The 15,029-nt window shown below is 36.9% G+C and overlaps 1 protein-coding gene across 1 annotated transcript; it reads left to right on the top strand.

Annotated features, from left to right (window-relative positions):
- The first annotated feature begins 304 nt into the window (after positions 1–304).
- Positions 305–13,740, top strand: LOC149829224 (pyruvate kinase isozyme A, chloroplastic-like). Its single transcript, XM_090017985.1, has 6 exons — positions 305–996; positions 9,305–9,395; positions 9,506–9,699; positions 10,168–10,289; positions 11,905–12,383; positions 13,245–13,740. The coding sequence occupies exons 1-6, from the start codon at positions 454–456 to the stop codon at positions 13,544–13,546; spliced, it is 1,731 nt and encodes a 576-aa protein (XP_089874111.1). The 5' UTR covers positions 305–453; the 3' UTR covers positions 13,547–13,740.
- Positions 13,741–15,029: the final 1,289 nt, after the last annotated feature.

Below are 15,029 nucleotides of genomic sequence, written 5' to 3'. Positions count from 1 at the left end.
TATCACATTGTTTTTGTTCATTATATTGACAAAATGTCGCGATATGTGTCACTAAAGCTTGATTTTGGCCCACCGTTAGTTGCCTATCTATCTTGAGAAGGGTCCTGCAAAAGTCTGATTAGGCTCAAGTCCCGTTTGGCTCTAAGCCCTCCTGATTCCAAACGCGAGCCTAAAGTTCCTTCTCCATGGCATACACAACCCACCAGATCCGATTTCAGATCGATTCTGGTTACGACTGACCCCGATCCGAATGCCCATCTCTCTCTCTCTCTAACCTACCTTTCTCTTCCCTCGTAGCTCCTTAGTTTGTCTCTGGCGATAACTTCCAAGTAGAATTGCTCTACTTGCATGATTGCATCTCTCTCTCTTCCTCTTTTCCTTTCTGTAACTCTATATTTCTCACGCTCATCCTTTTCCCAACAAGTAAGAAGAAAGGAGAGGAAGAAGTGAGAGATGGCGCAAGCAATTCACGCGTTCATCCCATCCTCCTCCCCACGTACCCACCTCCGAACCACCACCACCATCCCCAAATCCAAGCCCTTCATCGTCATCCCCAAATTGTCCAGCCTTCCCGGCCGCTGCCCCTCCCGGCTTCTAGTCTCCGCTGTCTACGAGCTCGGGAGCTCCCCCGCCGCTGCCAACGGGAGGGGAGCGGCGGCGGCGGATGCATCTTCGTCGTCCGTCATCGAGGTGGACGCGGTGAGCGAGGCTGAGCTGAAGGAGAACGGGTTCCGCAGCACCCGGCGGACGAAGCTCGTGTGCACCATCGGCCCGGCGACCAGCGAGTTTTCGCAGATAGAGGCGCTCGCCATCGGCGGGATGAACGTCGCCCGGATCAACATGTGCCACGGCACCCGCGAATGGCACCGCGACGTCATCCGCAAGGTGAGGAGGCTCAACGAGGAGAAGGGCTACGCCGTTGCCATCATGATGGACACGGAGGGGAGCGAGATCCACATGGACGATCTCGGCGGAGCCGCCTCCGCGAAGACGGAGGTAAAATCTCTCCTTTGTGCCCTGATGAATTCCTTCTCATTGTCCTCGTTGTTGTTCTTCTTGTTGTTGTTGGTGGTGATGGTGGCTTAGTCTGTCCTTGTTAATGCATTTCTGTTCGTTTTTTCACTTATTGGATCATTGAACAAAGTCTTTGTGATTGAGTCTTTAGCAGCTGGTAGCTGATGCTCTGTGATGTTATTGCCAGAGGTGATTATAGATAATGACCAATTATCAGCTAATTACAATCTCTAATAGGTTATTACTACTGTCAATTTCTGGTATTATGTGATCTTTAGCGAACACCAGCGAGAGGAGATGATTAATCTCTAATGGAACTGATTGCTGATTGTAAAATTTTTAGTAGTTGGTATTGTTGTTAGTTGCAATTACCACGATAACTTTGAATTTGGTGGTAATTTAATTTGTTCTTCTTCTGAGTGTCGGTTCATGAGAGCTATTCCTGATTTCCTGTGCTGTGTGTGCATTGAAAGAGGAGAACTGATAACTGTTGGTTGATATAGCCATTGAATTTGTTGGTTTTATCTTTTTTTGTTTAAGTTGATTATTTCATGGTCTTATGGCATGCAGTCAAACTTGATTGTGGCTTATCTGTTTTTGTCGACTACTAAGTTTCATGGTCGACAGACAGGATGGAAATGGTTGGGCATTAAGTGGAGGTGTTTCTCTGAAGTGCTGAGAGTATTGAGATGTGTTACTCGACGTGCCAGTTAAACACAGAGCTGGAAAAATAACTATATACAAGGTTCCATTCCAGAGGAAAAACAAAATATCCAAATCGTACTTGATTGGTTTAGACAAACCCTTATAGAATCCACATGAGTAGCTTTTGCTAGTACCTGCTGTATTAACAGATCTTAAGTTGGATTAGCAACGGCAAGTGGATTAACTGTTGGGTGGTTAAGACACCCTGCTTTATAAGCCCTTGGGAAGAAGCTCCATTCTGTAGTTAATACGCCACAAGAGGTAAGGAATATGTCTTTAGCGAAGCTACACCAGCTCTGTGCCCTGTATATCTCAACTAAATGGAGTTGCAGAGTGTTTTAATACTGAACAATTATAGAAGATAAATGAAGAACCATGCTTAGTTCAACCCTTGACATGCATTTCTTGGTACAAAGGCAAGAAGATATAAAATGACAAGTAAGAAGCGTTAAATGATTTTAGTATGACCTTAGTGCCCAAAAACTGTGAAAACATATGTTCAGAATTGCTTAACGGCAATTGATTTGTTGCTGCGTCAATTGTAGCTATTTTTGGTTGTTTGCTTGTTTGCCATGATTCTCTGATTAGTATTGCTACTGTAGGTAATAGTCATCTTTGTTGCATAAGTTGTTTGTAATAAAGTGGCATTTTTTGTCTTCTTCAAAAATATTTTCATTGGTCATATTAGTCATTCATTCATTCTTTTCGGATTAGGGGTTACCTTGGTCATTAACTCATTCTTTTCTGTAAACCTAATGTATATACTGTGAATCGTGTTTGTTGCTATGGGTTATCTGAATAGAGCATCTTCTTGCTCAAAGTAACTTGTTCGCTTTCATAGATTCTAGAGGTTCAACCTACCAACCTAATATGCAAAGGTAAGTCCACTGAAAACTCACCTTGGTGTGGGTTGGATGGGTAGCTTAATGGTTCCAGTGCCCAATCCTCGATGACTTGCCAACGGGGCAGGTTTTTGTTGATATTCATTAATTACAGGAAAAATTGCCATTGCATCCGCTGCATTTTGTCTGTCAAACTTTGTGATGCAATTATTCAGAAGGGTTTTGCTGACAATTCCAGAGAAAGACTTTTTAGGAGCCTTATCTTGCTTTTGAAGAAAGAATATTTCAACCCAAAGATCAGTTTCTCCAAGATTAGCCCAGAGAGAGATTTCTTTGCGTGTGATAGCATGTAACAAGGGATTTGGACCATATTATGGTAATTGCAACAGGTTGTATATGTGATTCTCATGCAAAAAATGGTAAATAGATTTTGTTGTTTGTCTTAATTCTTATGGTTTTTGAAAGTTTTATTCTTGCTTCACATTCCGTCTTCTTTTTTTTTCACCTGATCATTTCTATGCTCATGCCTTTCTTTTGGTTTTCCTATCGGTTTGCATTGTTATTTAACTCTCAAAGACTATAAGTTTCTCCTGCATATTGCCTATATAAACTTTATAGAAACACCAAGCTCCAAATATGCCCTCCACAGCTTCTTGGCTGGTAGCACCAGGATGTTTGTATACATAGCCAGTAATGAATTCATAAAATATTTCGAGTTAGATCGTCTTGTACCATGACAAATGTAAATCATACATTTGCAATGGGATGTTTCCTCTTGTAGTCACTGAATCTGGCTTATATTCGTCATGATAAATGCTGACACAATCACATAATGATGTTGTGTGAGGCAACAAATCCATACATATAAAGACTTCGTTGCCTAAATATGCAGATATGCATGCACACACATGCATAGACATGCATGTGCATGTTCTCACATGGAACTTTACCTATAGATGAGTTGCAGACATATAAGTTTGTAAAGTGCACAATGTAACTAGCACAGTGAAAACTAAAATGTGCACTGTACTGCAATGTAACACAATCTTATTGAAAGATATATTAGAAACCTATGTCACACAATTAAAATGGAAAATAAATAAAAGAGAAAAAATGAGCAAAATAGGAGAATTTTAAAATAAATAATTGATTGTGTTAAGCATGAAGCTAGACTGACGATTCAAACACCATTTTTATGATTCCACCCTTTATATTGTTAGAAATCTACATGTTTGACATTGCAACCATGCACTAAATTGATTAGGCAAAAGGAAAAAAATGGATTTAGAAGTACAATGCATATAAACTTTGTTAGATCGTGCAACACAATAAGCTAATAGAGAACCAAGAACTAATAAGTAAGAATTTAAGAAGTCAAACACTTTAGCAATCTAGCCACAACAAACTATAATTCTTCACTTTCCGAGACGATTCCCGGTTCGCTTCTAAGTCGTTCTGCGCTTCCCGCTTTCACTTCCCAAATCACTTCCCGCTTTTGCTTCCCGAATCGCTTCTCACTCCCGCTTCCTCAACTGGCAACTCTGACAACTACTCATATACCCTCCAATGCTATTTTACATATTTTTTAATTTTTTTTCAAGATTCTAGTTACTTTTAGGCAATTTTTTTCTTTTTCATTTTGACCTACTATTCTATCCAAAAAGTTAATTTACACCTTTGGGTAGAACGTCCCTAGGTACTCTATCGTAAGCCTTCTCCAAATCAAGAAAATGTGTCGTGGTGTATGTTGTTTGCTGATGATATTGTTTTGATTGATGAGTCTAGAGCTGGGGTTAATGCTAAGTTAGAATTATGGAGATAGACATTGGAAGCAAGAGGTTTTAAGTTGAGTAAGAGTAAGACAGAATACATGGAATGTCGATTTAGTAAGCAACGAAATAGAGATGGGAGTGTAGTGAAGCTTGGTGAGCAAGAAATACCGGTGGATGATTCTTTCAAATATTTGGGATCTATCATTCAAAAGTATGGAGAAATTGATGGAGATGTAAATCATAGGATAAAGGTTGGGTGGATGAAATGGAAGAGTGCAACTGGAGTGTTGTGCGATCGTAGAATGCCATTGCGGTTGAAGGGAAAGTTTTATAGGACGACTATTAGGCCCGCTTTACTATATGGTACGGAATGTTGGGTTGCCAAGAGACATCATATTCAAAAAATGAGTGTAGCTGAGATGCGTATGCTGAGATGGATGTGTGGAAATACAATAAAAGATAAGATTCGGAACGAGGAGATACGTAAGAAGGTAGGCGTTGCACTCATTTAAAATAAGATGAGAGAGAATCGTTTACGGTGGTTTGGACATATTCGACGAAGGCCTAATGATGCTCCAGTTAGAAGGATGGAGAAATGGAAAAATATATTAGTTAAAAGAGGTCGGGGTAGGCCTAGGAAGACATGGATGGAGGTGATAGGAAAGGATATGAATGCTTTGAACCTCACCGAGGACATGGCATTGGATAGAAATGAATGGAGGAGAAGGATTCATGTGGAAGACCCAGAATGATTTTCTTTGTTGGTTCATATCGCCGACCCCAATTGTTTTGGGATGAAGGCGTAGTTGTTGTTGTTTGGGTAAAGCGCATCAATACCTAGCACGAACTAGACCAACCATTTTAGCCAAATAAAAAAAAGATAGAAAAACAAAACAATGCTAACAAAGTGAGAGAGAGTGAGCGACAAAGACAAAGTGATAGAGAGAGTGAGCGAGAGAGACAAAGTGAGGGAGGTCGCTGGAGAGGAGGGAGCGAGTGAGAGAGAGGGTAGGGTTTGAGAATCACAAACCTCAAATCCAACCCGTCTTTTGTTTTTGATATTTAAATTTTTTTTACCATTCTACCCTTTTAAAAAACATCCTTTTTATTTTTTTGGTAAAAAAATAAACCGAACGATAAAAATGAAAACTTGCTTCCCCACTAACGGGAAGCGAGCTTTCCATTGATGGGAGGTGAGCTTTCCATTGATGGGAAGCAAGCTTCCCATTTAAAATAGCCGATTCCCAGCTCATTTCGGAAGTGCCACATTTCACGCTTCCGAAATGCGCTTCGGGGAAATGCGCTTCCGGAAACCCTGGTATTTGTGTGATTACTGGAAAAAGAAGTGTGATTGCATGATATGCACCTATGTAAAAATATTGGTTATATTTTAAAATTCTTGCAATTTTATCAGGCCATTTTCAGAAGCTAATACACATGAAAAAGCGATATTTTTAAAATATCACCTGTTCTGAAAATATCATGCTCTTAGCACGATATTAATGTGTTAAAAACAATTTTTATATGTCTATAATATATATGTCAATCTTTTCCCAAGTTTTTCCCAAAATCTAAGTTATTGTGAGATTGTCTTTGCCAAGATGTTCTCAATAAGGATATTTCAGATATTTATATGCATGATATGGTTTAAGTTACAAGCCTGAAATTGCTCAGATGTTTTTCATGTAATGAAATGAGAGAGTTCTCAATCACAAGAACTATCACACACCTCATACAAGAGGCATACCACAACCCACAACTACTAAGGGACAAAGAAAGAGAACACTCCACACTTAAAAATAATAACTTTATTAATCCTAAAATGCACAAAATATGCATTAGGAAAGTATAGTTATACAAGAGGGGGATTACCCCCTTTATATAGACAAAGAGGAGCTCAAGAACCCTTGGGACCACCCCCAACGGCTCTATGAGCTAAGGTCTTTAATACCCTTAGCTCAAACCAAAAAGACAAAAGTAAATTAAGAGAAAGAAAGAAAAATAAAGGACTAAAGTGCCCCCTAATGGGCACAACCTATTATATGTGAAAAGACAAAAATACCCCTAATGGATATTTACCTATTATAATGATAAATAAATATATATAATGTGTATATATTATATATATACATACATCTTAACACCCCCTCAAACTTAGGGTGAGTAATCGGAAGTTTGTAAATACAAGATAAACAACAAAGAATGTTCAAATCTTCGAGTGCCTTCATTGAAAATCTTCATCTTTATGACGCATCGAAAAAATTTGCAAATACAAGTATTCTAATGTCTTTATTGGTGATCGTCACCCAACGCCTTCATCGGCTATCTCCATCTTCATGATATGATGTATTAAAGATATTACTTTTTCAACCCATCTCATCTTTAAGAACCTTCGGAGAGGACAAAAAACAAAAATTCCAACTACACAAAGAAAAAGATCCTAACTAAATAGTTTTAAACGAAAAAAGTTTTAACACGACAAAAGTTAAGAATAGCTATAGATTTTATATAGTTTCAAAAATATATTTTGAACAAAGAACACCACAAATTAAATTAAATAGATAATATATATATATATATATGTATATATATATATATGTATATATATATATGTATATATAGCCATTAAGATAAAAAATTAATATATATATATATATCAAAACAATTTTTAAGAAATCTAGTTTAAACAATCATAACCATAAAATCAACATATTTTTTCAAGAAAACGTAAATATTGAAGATAGTAGAATTTTGACCACTAAAGTCCAAAGGACAAACACATATTAAACATAAAATATCAAGAAGATATAAACAATTATGCATAAATAAAGTCCCAAAGGTTTAGGTAAACATTTTAAAGGAAGGTATGATTCATTAATTATACTAAACAAAACACAACACCATGTATATTAAATGTAAGGGCTCAAAGGATTTCACAACAAAGGAAGAATTAATTAAATTCATACAAAAAAATGAAAGATAACCATTATGAAACAAATCTAAATATCAACATATATATCCAATATGCAATTATAGCATATTTAATGCACATAATAATGCATGATTTTTTTTTTAAAGAAAAACCATTTTCCATGCAAAGGAAAATGGGTAGCGGAAAAGATTAGAAAATACATGGAGAGATTTTAAAAAACCCACATACAACAAATCATAACAAAAAAATGATATTTTCAAATCTCAACAATAGTTTGCTCACCACAAGCCATCACCTCTTTGACCTCCAACTCAACATCCTCAAAATTCAAGTGTATCAACGCATAGGATAAGATATCAAACACAAATGTCACCAATAACCAAACTAGTGACCATGCACCAACAATAACAGGTATCTAAACTGACAATAAAAGTCAGCTACAATCACAAGAGTTGCACATCCCTCACGTTACAAATTGTTGTAAAACTGCAATCAATACTATTAGCTGCAACGGGTGCACATAGCTTACCACAACCATGGTTGTGAAACTGATAAACATCTCTTATCCATAATAAAAAATCACTCAAATAAGAGGAAAGAGTGGTGAAAACCATGAGATAAAAATATTGTAATGAAAACAAACTGTTGTCAATAAGCAAGAAGATTTGAAAACAATATTCAAATCAAGGAAAATAAGTTTTGCAATATTACGAGATTTAATCCATAATGACCAATATGGTCACAAACAAATAACAGATAAAGATCAATGTGAGCATCAAATAAACAACAAGAGCCAAATACTCAACTGAGTGATACAACTCGCTCATAGAACTAGAGGTCAAATAACCATTAGTCAGAGCCAAAACAAGTGCCAATAATGCACATTGACAAAATATAGAGGTTCCTACATAACTCATCCCAACAAACATCTCATGATTCCAAATGTGAACAACTCACAAAACCATTATACAAAATTAAAATAAATATTTCAAATATTTTTTTAAACATTTAACAAGGTTGAGAAAAATTAATAATAGGAGTTTAATTAAGTTCAAGTTTAGGACAACAAAAACACTACATTTTTCAAATAAAAACAATTCCAACAATGCTCAAATATGCAGTTATATTTAATCAAAGAGTATTATAAAATAGTTATAAGGGAACAACAAACATTTTTTCAATAAATTTCTTAAAATACCCATGAACAAACACTTTCATGTACATAATGCATGAGATAGGCAACAATAATCAAAATTGAACACATATAGAGTTTTAAACTATATACCAAATCAAGAATCCTCACAAAGCACATACTTGAGCAAAGGTTCTCGAATCCACCACCAAAAGCTAAACACCAAGATGATTATTCTTGGCTCTGATACCATGTAATGAAATGAGAGAGCTCTCAATCACAAGAGCTATCGCACACCTTATACAAGAGGCATACCACGATCCACAAAGGGTTCAAACACAAGAGCTACTAAGGGACAAAGAAAGAGAACACTCCACACTTAAAAATAATAACTTTATTAATCCTAAACTGCACAAAATATGCATTAGGAAAGTATAGTTATACAAGAGGGGGATTACCCCCTTTATATAGACAAAGAGGAGCTCAAGAACCCTTGGGACCACCCCCAACGGCTCTATGAGCTAAGGTCTTTAATACCCTTAGCTCAAACCAAAAAGACAAAAGTAAATTAAGAGAAAGAAAGAAAAATAAAGGACTAAAGTGCCCCCTAATGGGCACAGCCTATTATATATGTGAAAAGACACAAATACCCCTAATGGGTATTTACCCATTACAATCATAAATAAATATACATTATATATATATATACATTATATATATTATATACATACATCTTAACATATCATACTGGTTTTCTGAATTTAAGTGTTGTATGGTGACAGTATCATACAATATGGCTTTTCAGCATTGTTCCGAGTCTCCTATGCACTGTATGGTAAAACATACTTTTATCTTTTTTTTCTAATATTTTTCTTTTAAGGTTCTGAAGATCTATATGATTTTGCAGGATGGTGAGATCTGGACTTTCAGTGTCAGAGCTTTTACTTTACCTCTTCCAGATCGCACCATTAATGTGAGCTACGATGGCTTTGCTGAAGGTCTGATTTCTTAAAATCTTTTGTTATTTTTGAAAATATTAATCACTTTTTTTATGTGAATTCTAGCAAGTTTCCAATATGTAGATAAAAAAAATCTGGCATGTATATAGATGTCAAGGTGGGAGATGAGCTTCTTGTGGATGGAGGAATGGTGAGATTTGATGTGATTGAGAAGATTGGTCCAGATGTGAGATGTCGTTGTACAGATCCTGGCCTGTTGTTACCTCGTGCTAATCTGACATTTTGGCGTGATGGTCATCTTGTTCGTGAAAGAAATGCCATGCTTCCAACTATTTCTTCCAAGGTTAGTGCTTCTTGATGGTTTATTAAGTTGCTTGTCTTGCATTTGTTGAGTCGGTGTTAGGGATGTTGATCTTCTAAACGGAGTCAAAATCTGCACTTTTGGCGGTTAGCTTCGGTGGTCCTATATGATATCTTGATGCTTTCTTAACTTGCTTGTGTCTTGCGTTTGTTGAGTTTCTTTGTTAGGGATGGTGGTCTTCCAAAAGTAGTCAAAATCCACACTTTTGGCAGTTATGTTGGGGGTCCTATATGATGCTACAGTTGAATGAGTTTCTTGTTTCACTGATCTTACTGAACCTTTCATTAGTCACCTCTTACTTGGCCATGGAATATTTATTTTTCAGGATTCTGGGTCAAATTGATTAATTTTGAAAAAACCCAAACGTCAGGAAAAACTAATTAAGGAAAAAAGAAAGAGTTACTGAGAATTCTTGGGGCCCAAAGTCATGGTCAACTTTTTCTCCTGCAGGATTGGCTTGATATTGATTTTGGGATTGCTGAAGGTGTAGATTTCATTGCGATCTCATTTGTCAAGTCTGCTGAAGTGATAAATCATCTGAAGAGCTACATTGCTGCACGATCTCGTGACAGGTACAGAATAAATTCCTTTTCCAGGATAGGTTGCGACAGTAACTTCTAGAATCATATTCTTTGCTTTTATCTGCTTTTCAACTTGTTTATAGTTGGATTAAGGAAGATTTGAACCCATGTTAAGGAGAATAAGTTCACAGGAGCTCGACGAAGAATTTGTACAGCAATTGCTATGGATAATTAAGAAGTCACAATGATTAGTAAGAATTTGCATAACAACAAAAAGGGACTAAATTATGAAATAAATTTGGTATTGAGAAAATTACAATTCCTAACATACAAATGATAATGAAGGCAATTCAGAAATGGGGAAGACTAGATATATGAAGCATACATGTATGCGTGCACCCCCCCCCCCCCCCCCCACACACACACACACATAAATAGAGTAATTGGTAGGTCCTAACCATTTTTATCTGCTAAAATTCTAACTGTAAGAAATAGTCGTACAACATAAGGATAAAACTGTAATTTAACACGGAATTGTAATTTAGATATCTGTTTTGCAAATACTAGAATATACCTGGCAGTGCCATGTTGTAGTTTTAAACTAATGCTTGTACAACGGTTAAGCCATATGATCTCTCTCTCTCTCTCTCTCTATATATATATATATATATATTGATTGCATTGAGGATTGTCAGAACTCATTCAGAAAAAATTCAGGCTGATGTCTAGTGTTTTCTCTTCTTATTCATCTCCTCCTATTTATTTGTTGTTACAGCAGGGCTTCAAAACCCTTTACTAACCACTTGAAAAGTACATAGTTTCAGTTTTTTTTTTTTGCTGAATCTGAAGTCTGAACCTGTTATGTCTATCATTGCTTACTTATTAAATGCATGTTTTAGATAGAGTCAAATTGTCAAGAAAATTGAATTCTGAACCTGTAGGCATGTTAATGCTTGCTTACATAGTTTGAGTTCTCTGTCACACGGACTCTTCTAACATGGCACCACACCCGCATCGCACCCGCACCCGCACCCGGGCGGGTACAACACTTGAACACAGCTTCCTTTGTGTTAGGTGAAATCAACCACACTGAGGTCGATTTCTATCCAACAGTAGATTCAGTTAGCCCTAATCAAGTCCATTTTTATCTATATTATATATATAAATACATAAATGCACACAAATACACGTAATGTTAACTTAAAACTGTTAAAAATTATATATATATCCTCCCCGCACCCCTGCACCCAAGTTTTTTTAAAGTGCCGCATCGCCGCACCCACACCCGCACCTATGTGACATAGTTTGAGTTTCATTGCAATATGAACTTTTGACTTTTTCGATTCCTCTAATAACACATTTTAGCATGGAAAATTATTCATATGCAAGTTTACTACTAATTAAGCTTATAAATAGATCTGTAAGTTCTGATAAAGCAAACACTATGTTTCAGACCTACCTATTATATGTAAATAATATTGATATATACATATAGCATAAAGAGAGAGAGAGAGAGAGAGAGAGAGAGAGAGAGAGAGAGAGAGAGAGAGAGAGAGAGAGCTTCACCATCTTAGTCTAGCCCTATACATATGGTCTGGCACTTTGTATCACCATGTTGTTTGCAACCGCTAAATAACTTAGATGCTAAATTATCATGTGTTTGCAGTGATATTGCATTAATTGCAAAAATTGAGAGTATCGACTCATTGAAGAACCTTGAGGAGATCATTCGTGCATCTGATGGAGCCATGGTTGCTAGAGGAGATCTTGGTGCACAAATTCCACTGGAAGAGGTTCCCTCAGCACAGCAGAAGATAGTGCAATTTTGCAGGCAGCTCAACAGGCCTGTGATTGTTGCATCACAGCTTCTCGAGTCCATGATTGAATACCCTACTCCCACAAGGGCTGAAGTTGCTGATGTTTCTGAAGCAGTGAGACAACGAGCAGATGCTCTCATGCTTTCTGGAGAATCAGCAATGGGTCAATATCCTGAGAAAGCTCTGGCTGTGCTGAGAAGTGTGAGTCTGAGAATAGAGAGGTGGTGGAGAGAGGAGAAACAACATGAAGCGACAATCCTTTCTGATGTTGCATCTTCCTTCAGGGGCCGTATTTCAGAGACAATATGCAATTCTGCTGCTAAAATGGGTACCTTTCGAATTCTTGATTAACTGTATTACAGATGCTTTCATGTTCTCTGTAGTTTGTGGCCATTGTTTTCTGCTATTCTTGTCGTTTATTGGAGAAAATTTAGTTGTTTGCTGCTCCAGGTGCCATATTACTTGCTTGAGTGTGAACTATCCAGACTCAACCATTTTTTCTGGCACATCATGGATTTCTTGCTCTTCGTCATGTGGCATTTAACTACTGCTTAGACCCACACTGAATATAAATCTTTAGGTTTTTATTTCTGAATTTCAAAAGCTCAACTGCAGCCTGTATATTTCAATTGCTTGCTCTCATTCATGTATTTACTGTTTTTGCTTTCTCTATGTAGTTTTTTTTTTTTTCATTTGAACTGGAAAACCTTGATGTAGCTGGCAGAAAAATATCTACCTACACCATCTGATGTTATTGCCTTGACCACCTAATTGCTTGTCAATATCTCAATTGTATCACTGTCCTAGGTAGATACCTTAATTTTTGGAGTGCCTAGTTCACCTATTTGTCTTCAGGGCTGGTATTGGGATGAAGTGTAATCTACAGTTTAGCTATTTATCGTTCTACAATCTTTTAGAAATCCTCAGCGTTAATAGTAAAAAATGATCTGTATATTCTACTTTCGGGAGCAAACTTATGGACTTATGTATATGTGCACCTTATACCTTTTTCCTTTTTACAATATTTTAAATGTTGCTATTTCTCAACATGGAAGAAACGAGGATGTCTACATGTGTTCTTTTTTTTTTTGCTTTTTATTTTTTACCTGCCAGTCCTTGCTGCTTCTGTATGTATGTTTAGGAAAGTAACTAAATTGTCAGGGTTGGTAATGTTGATAATTACTTGCAGCAAACAGCTTGGAAGTGGATGCCATTTTCGTATACACAAAAACTGGATACATGGCTTCTCTTTTGTCGCGGTGCCGACCGGATTGCCCCATTTTTGCCTTCACGACCACAACCTCTGTGCGACGCCGTTTGAATCTACAATGGGGTTTGATACCCTTCAGGTTAAACTTCTCTGATGACATGGAGAGCAACCTCAACCGAACGTTCTCATTACTGAAAGCCAGGGGTATGATACAATCAGGGGATCTGGTAATTGCTGTCTCTGACATGTTGCAGTCTATTCAGGTGATCAATGTCCCTTAACTGTGCTTTCTTCTTTGTTGTTTTTTTTCTCCAATAGTGGGAAACATCATTCAGTAGATTTCTTCCCTTCTGTATTTGCATGAGGATTATTTATCTCTTAAAATCTTTGAGTGCTGAAGAAAGGTATTCTTGTGATTCATGCACCACGCAGAGGTTGCATCTTTTCTAGACAATTATCATGACACTTGGAAAAAGTCTGCTGACCTGATTGTTTCTGCAAAAATATTGATGCCATCCTTGTCTCAGACTGTGACATGGGCACGGACAGGGGCACAACTTAACATGAAGACATTGTTTCTAAAAATTAGGACACGAGAGCATGAATTCTCTATTATTTATTTGTTGGAAATATATTTTGATATTTTAACATATAAAATATATTAGCTATAGAAAATATTATTAAAATTTATTAAAAAGTATTAAAAATATTAAAATAATGTTTGAATGTCGTAGAGCGTCACATAGTGTGTCCCCTAGACATGGGATCCTATATGACATGTTTCTGTGATGCCTTATTATACTACTTCAAAGTACTTGGAGCAGTATCCCTCATGAGGCTTTTGGTCTTTTGATGGGCTTCGCAATGTATCTTCAAATGTTGAGGTAAAGTACAAAAAAATAACCCAAGTTATTATCTATTTAAATGGTGTACTGATTCTCTCTCTGCGCATGGTGCATGTATGATCTCTCTCTCTCTCTCTGGTAATTCTAAACAGGCACCTAAGTTTTCCACACAATTAAAAAATGCACCTAAATTTTGTTATGCTTAATTAAAAAAATACATGGACCTGTATGTGTGTTTGAAAAACAAGTCTGTCCATTTTTAATTTCCTGAAATCTCTGTTTTTACTTTGTGCTAATTCCTGAAGCACCATGATTTCTATGCATGATAGCAAGAGAATGCCAGCTTGATTTTTAGATTCCATTGTTGGTTAGACTAGCATTGTTTATTGTTAAATTCATGGAGTGACTTGAGATCTTATTGGTCAGATAGCTGATCACATAAATGAAATATTAAGACCGTTACCTTCACAGTTCATGGTGGAGACATAAGCCACCAAAATATGAGCAAAACCTTTAGGTTACATTTTGGAACAGGAAACATGAAAACTATTACAAAGTTGGCTAGGGCTTGGATGCATGACACAGCTCCTTATTTAGATAGTGAACCAGAGACCCTGTAGCTGTAGCAGTAGCGATGGTGCTGTATATCCATGCAAAAATATCATCAAGCCATCATAGTCAGGCCAGAAAATAAGAAATATTTATGTGCAAGAGAACTGGGAAGGGTGGGCCGCATGAGATAGCTGAACGGTTAGGTTGCACTGAGGGGTCTCAGGTTTGAACTGTACGGAACTTACCCCTAGCTTTCCTATTGGGGGAAAAACAAAGAAAGAACTGAGAAGGGTGCCATGGTCATGTGTTACGCCTTGCACAACCAAGGGTGGTTGCAAGGGTAACAGTCAATCATCGCCCGTGATGG

This window comes from Nuphar pumila, chromosome 9 (genome assembly GCF_984573655.1).
Source record: "Nuphar pumila chromosome 9, dmNupPumi1.hap1.1, whole genome shotgun sequence".
NCBI lineage: Eukaryota > Viridiplantae > Streptophyta > Magnoliopsida > Nymphaeales > Nymphaeaceae > Nuphar > Nuphar pumila.
This window is presented reverse-complemented; position numbering and strand designations above follow the sequence as displayed.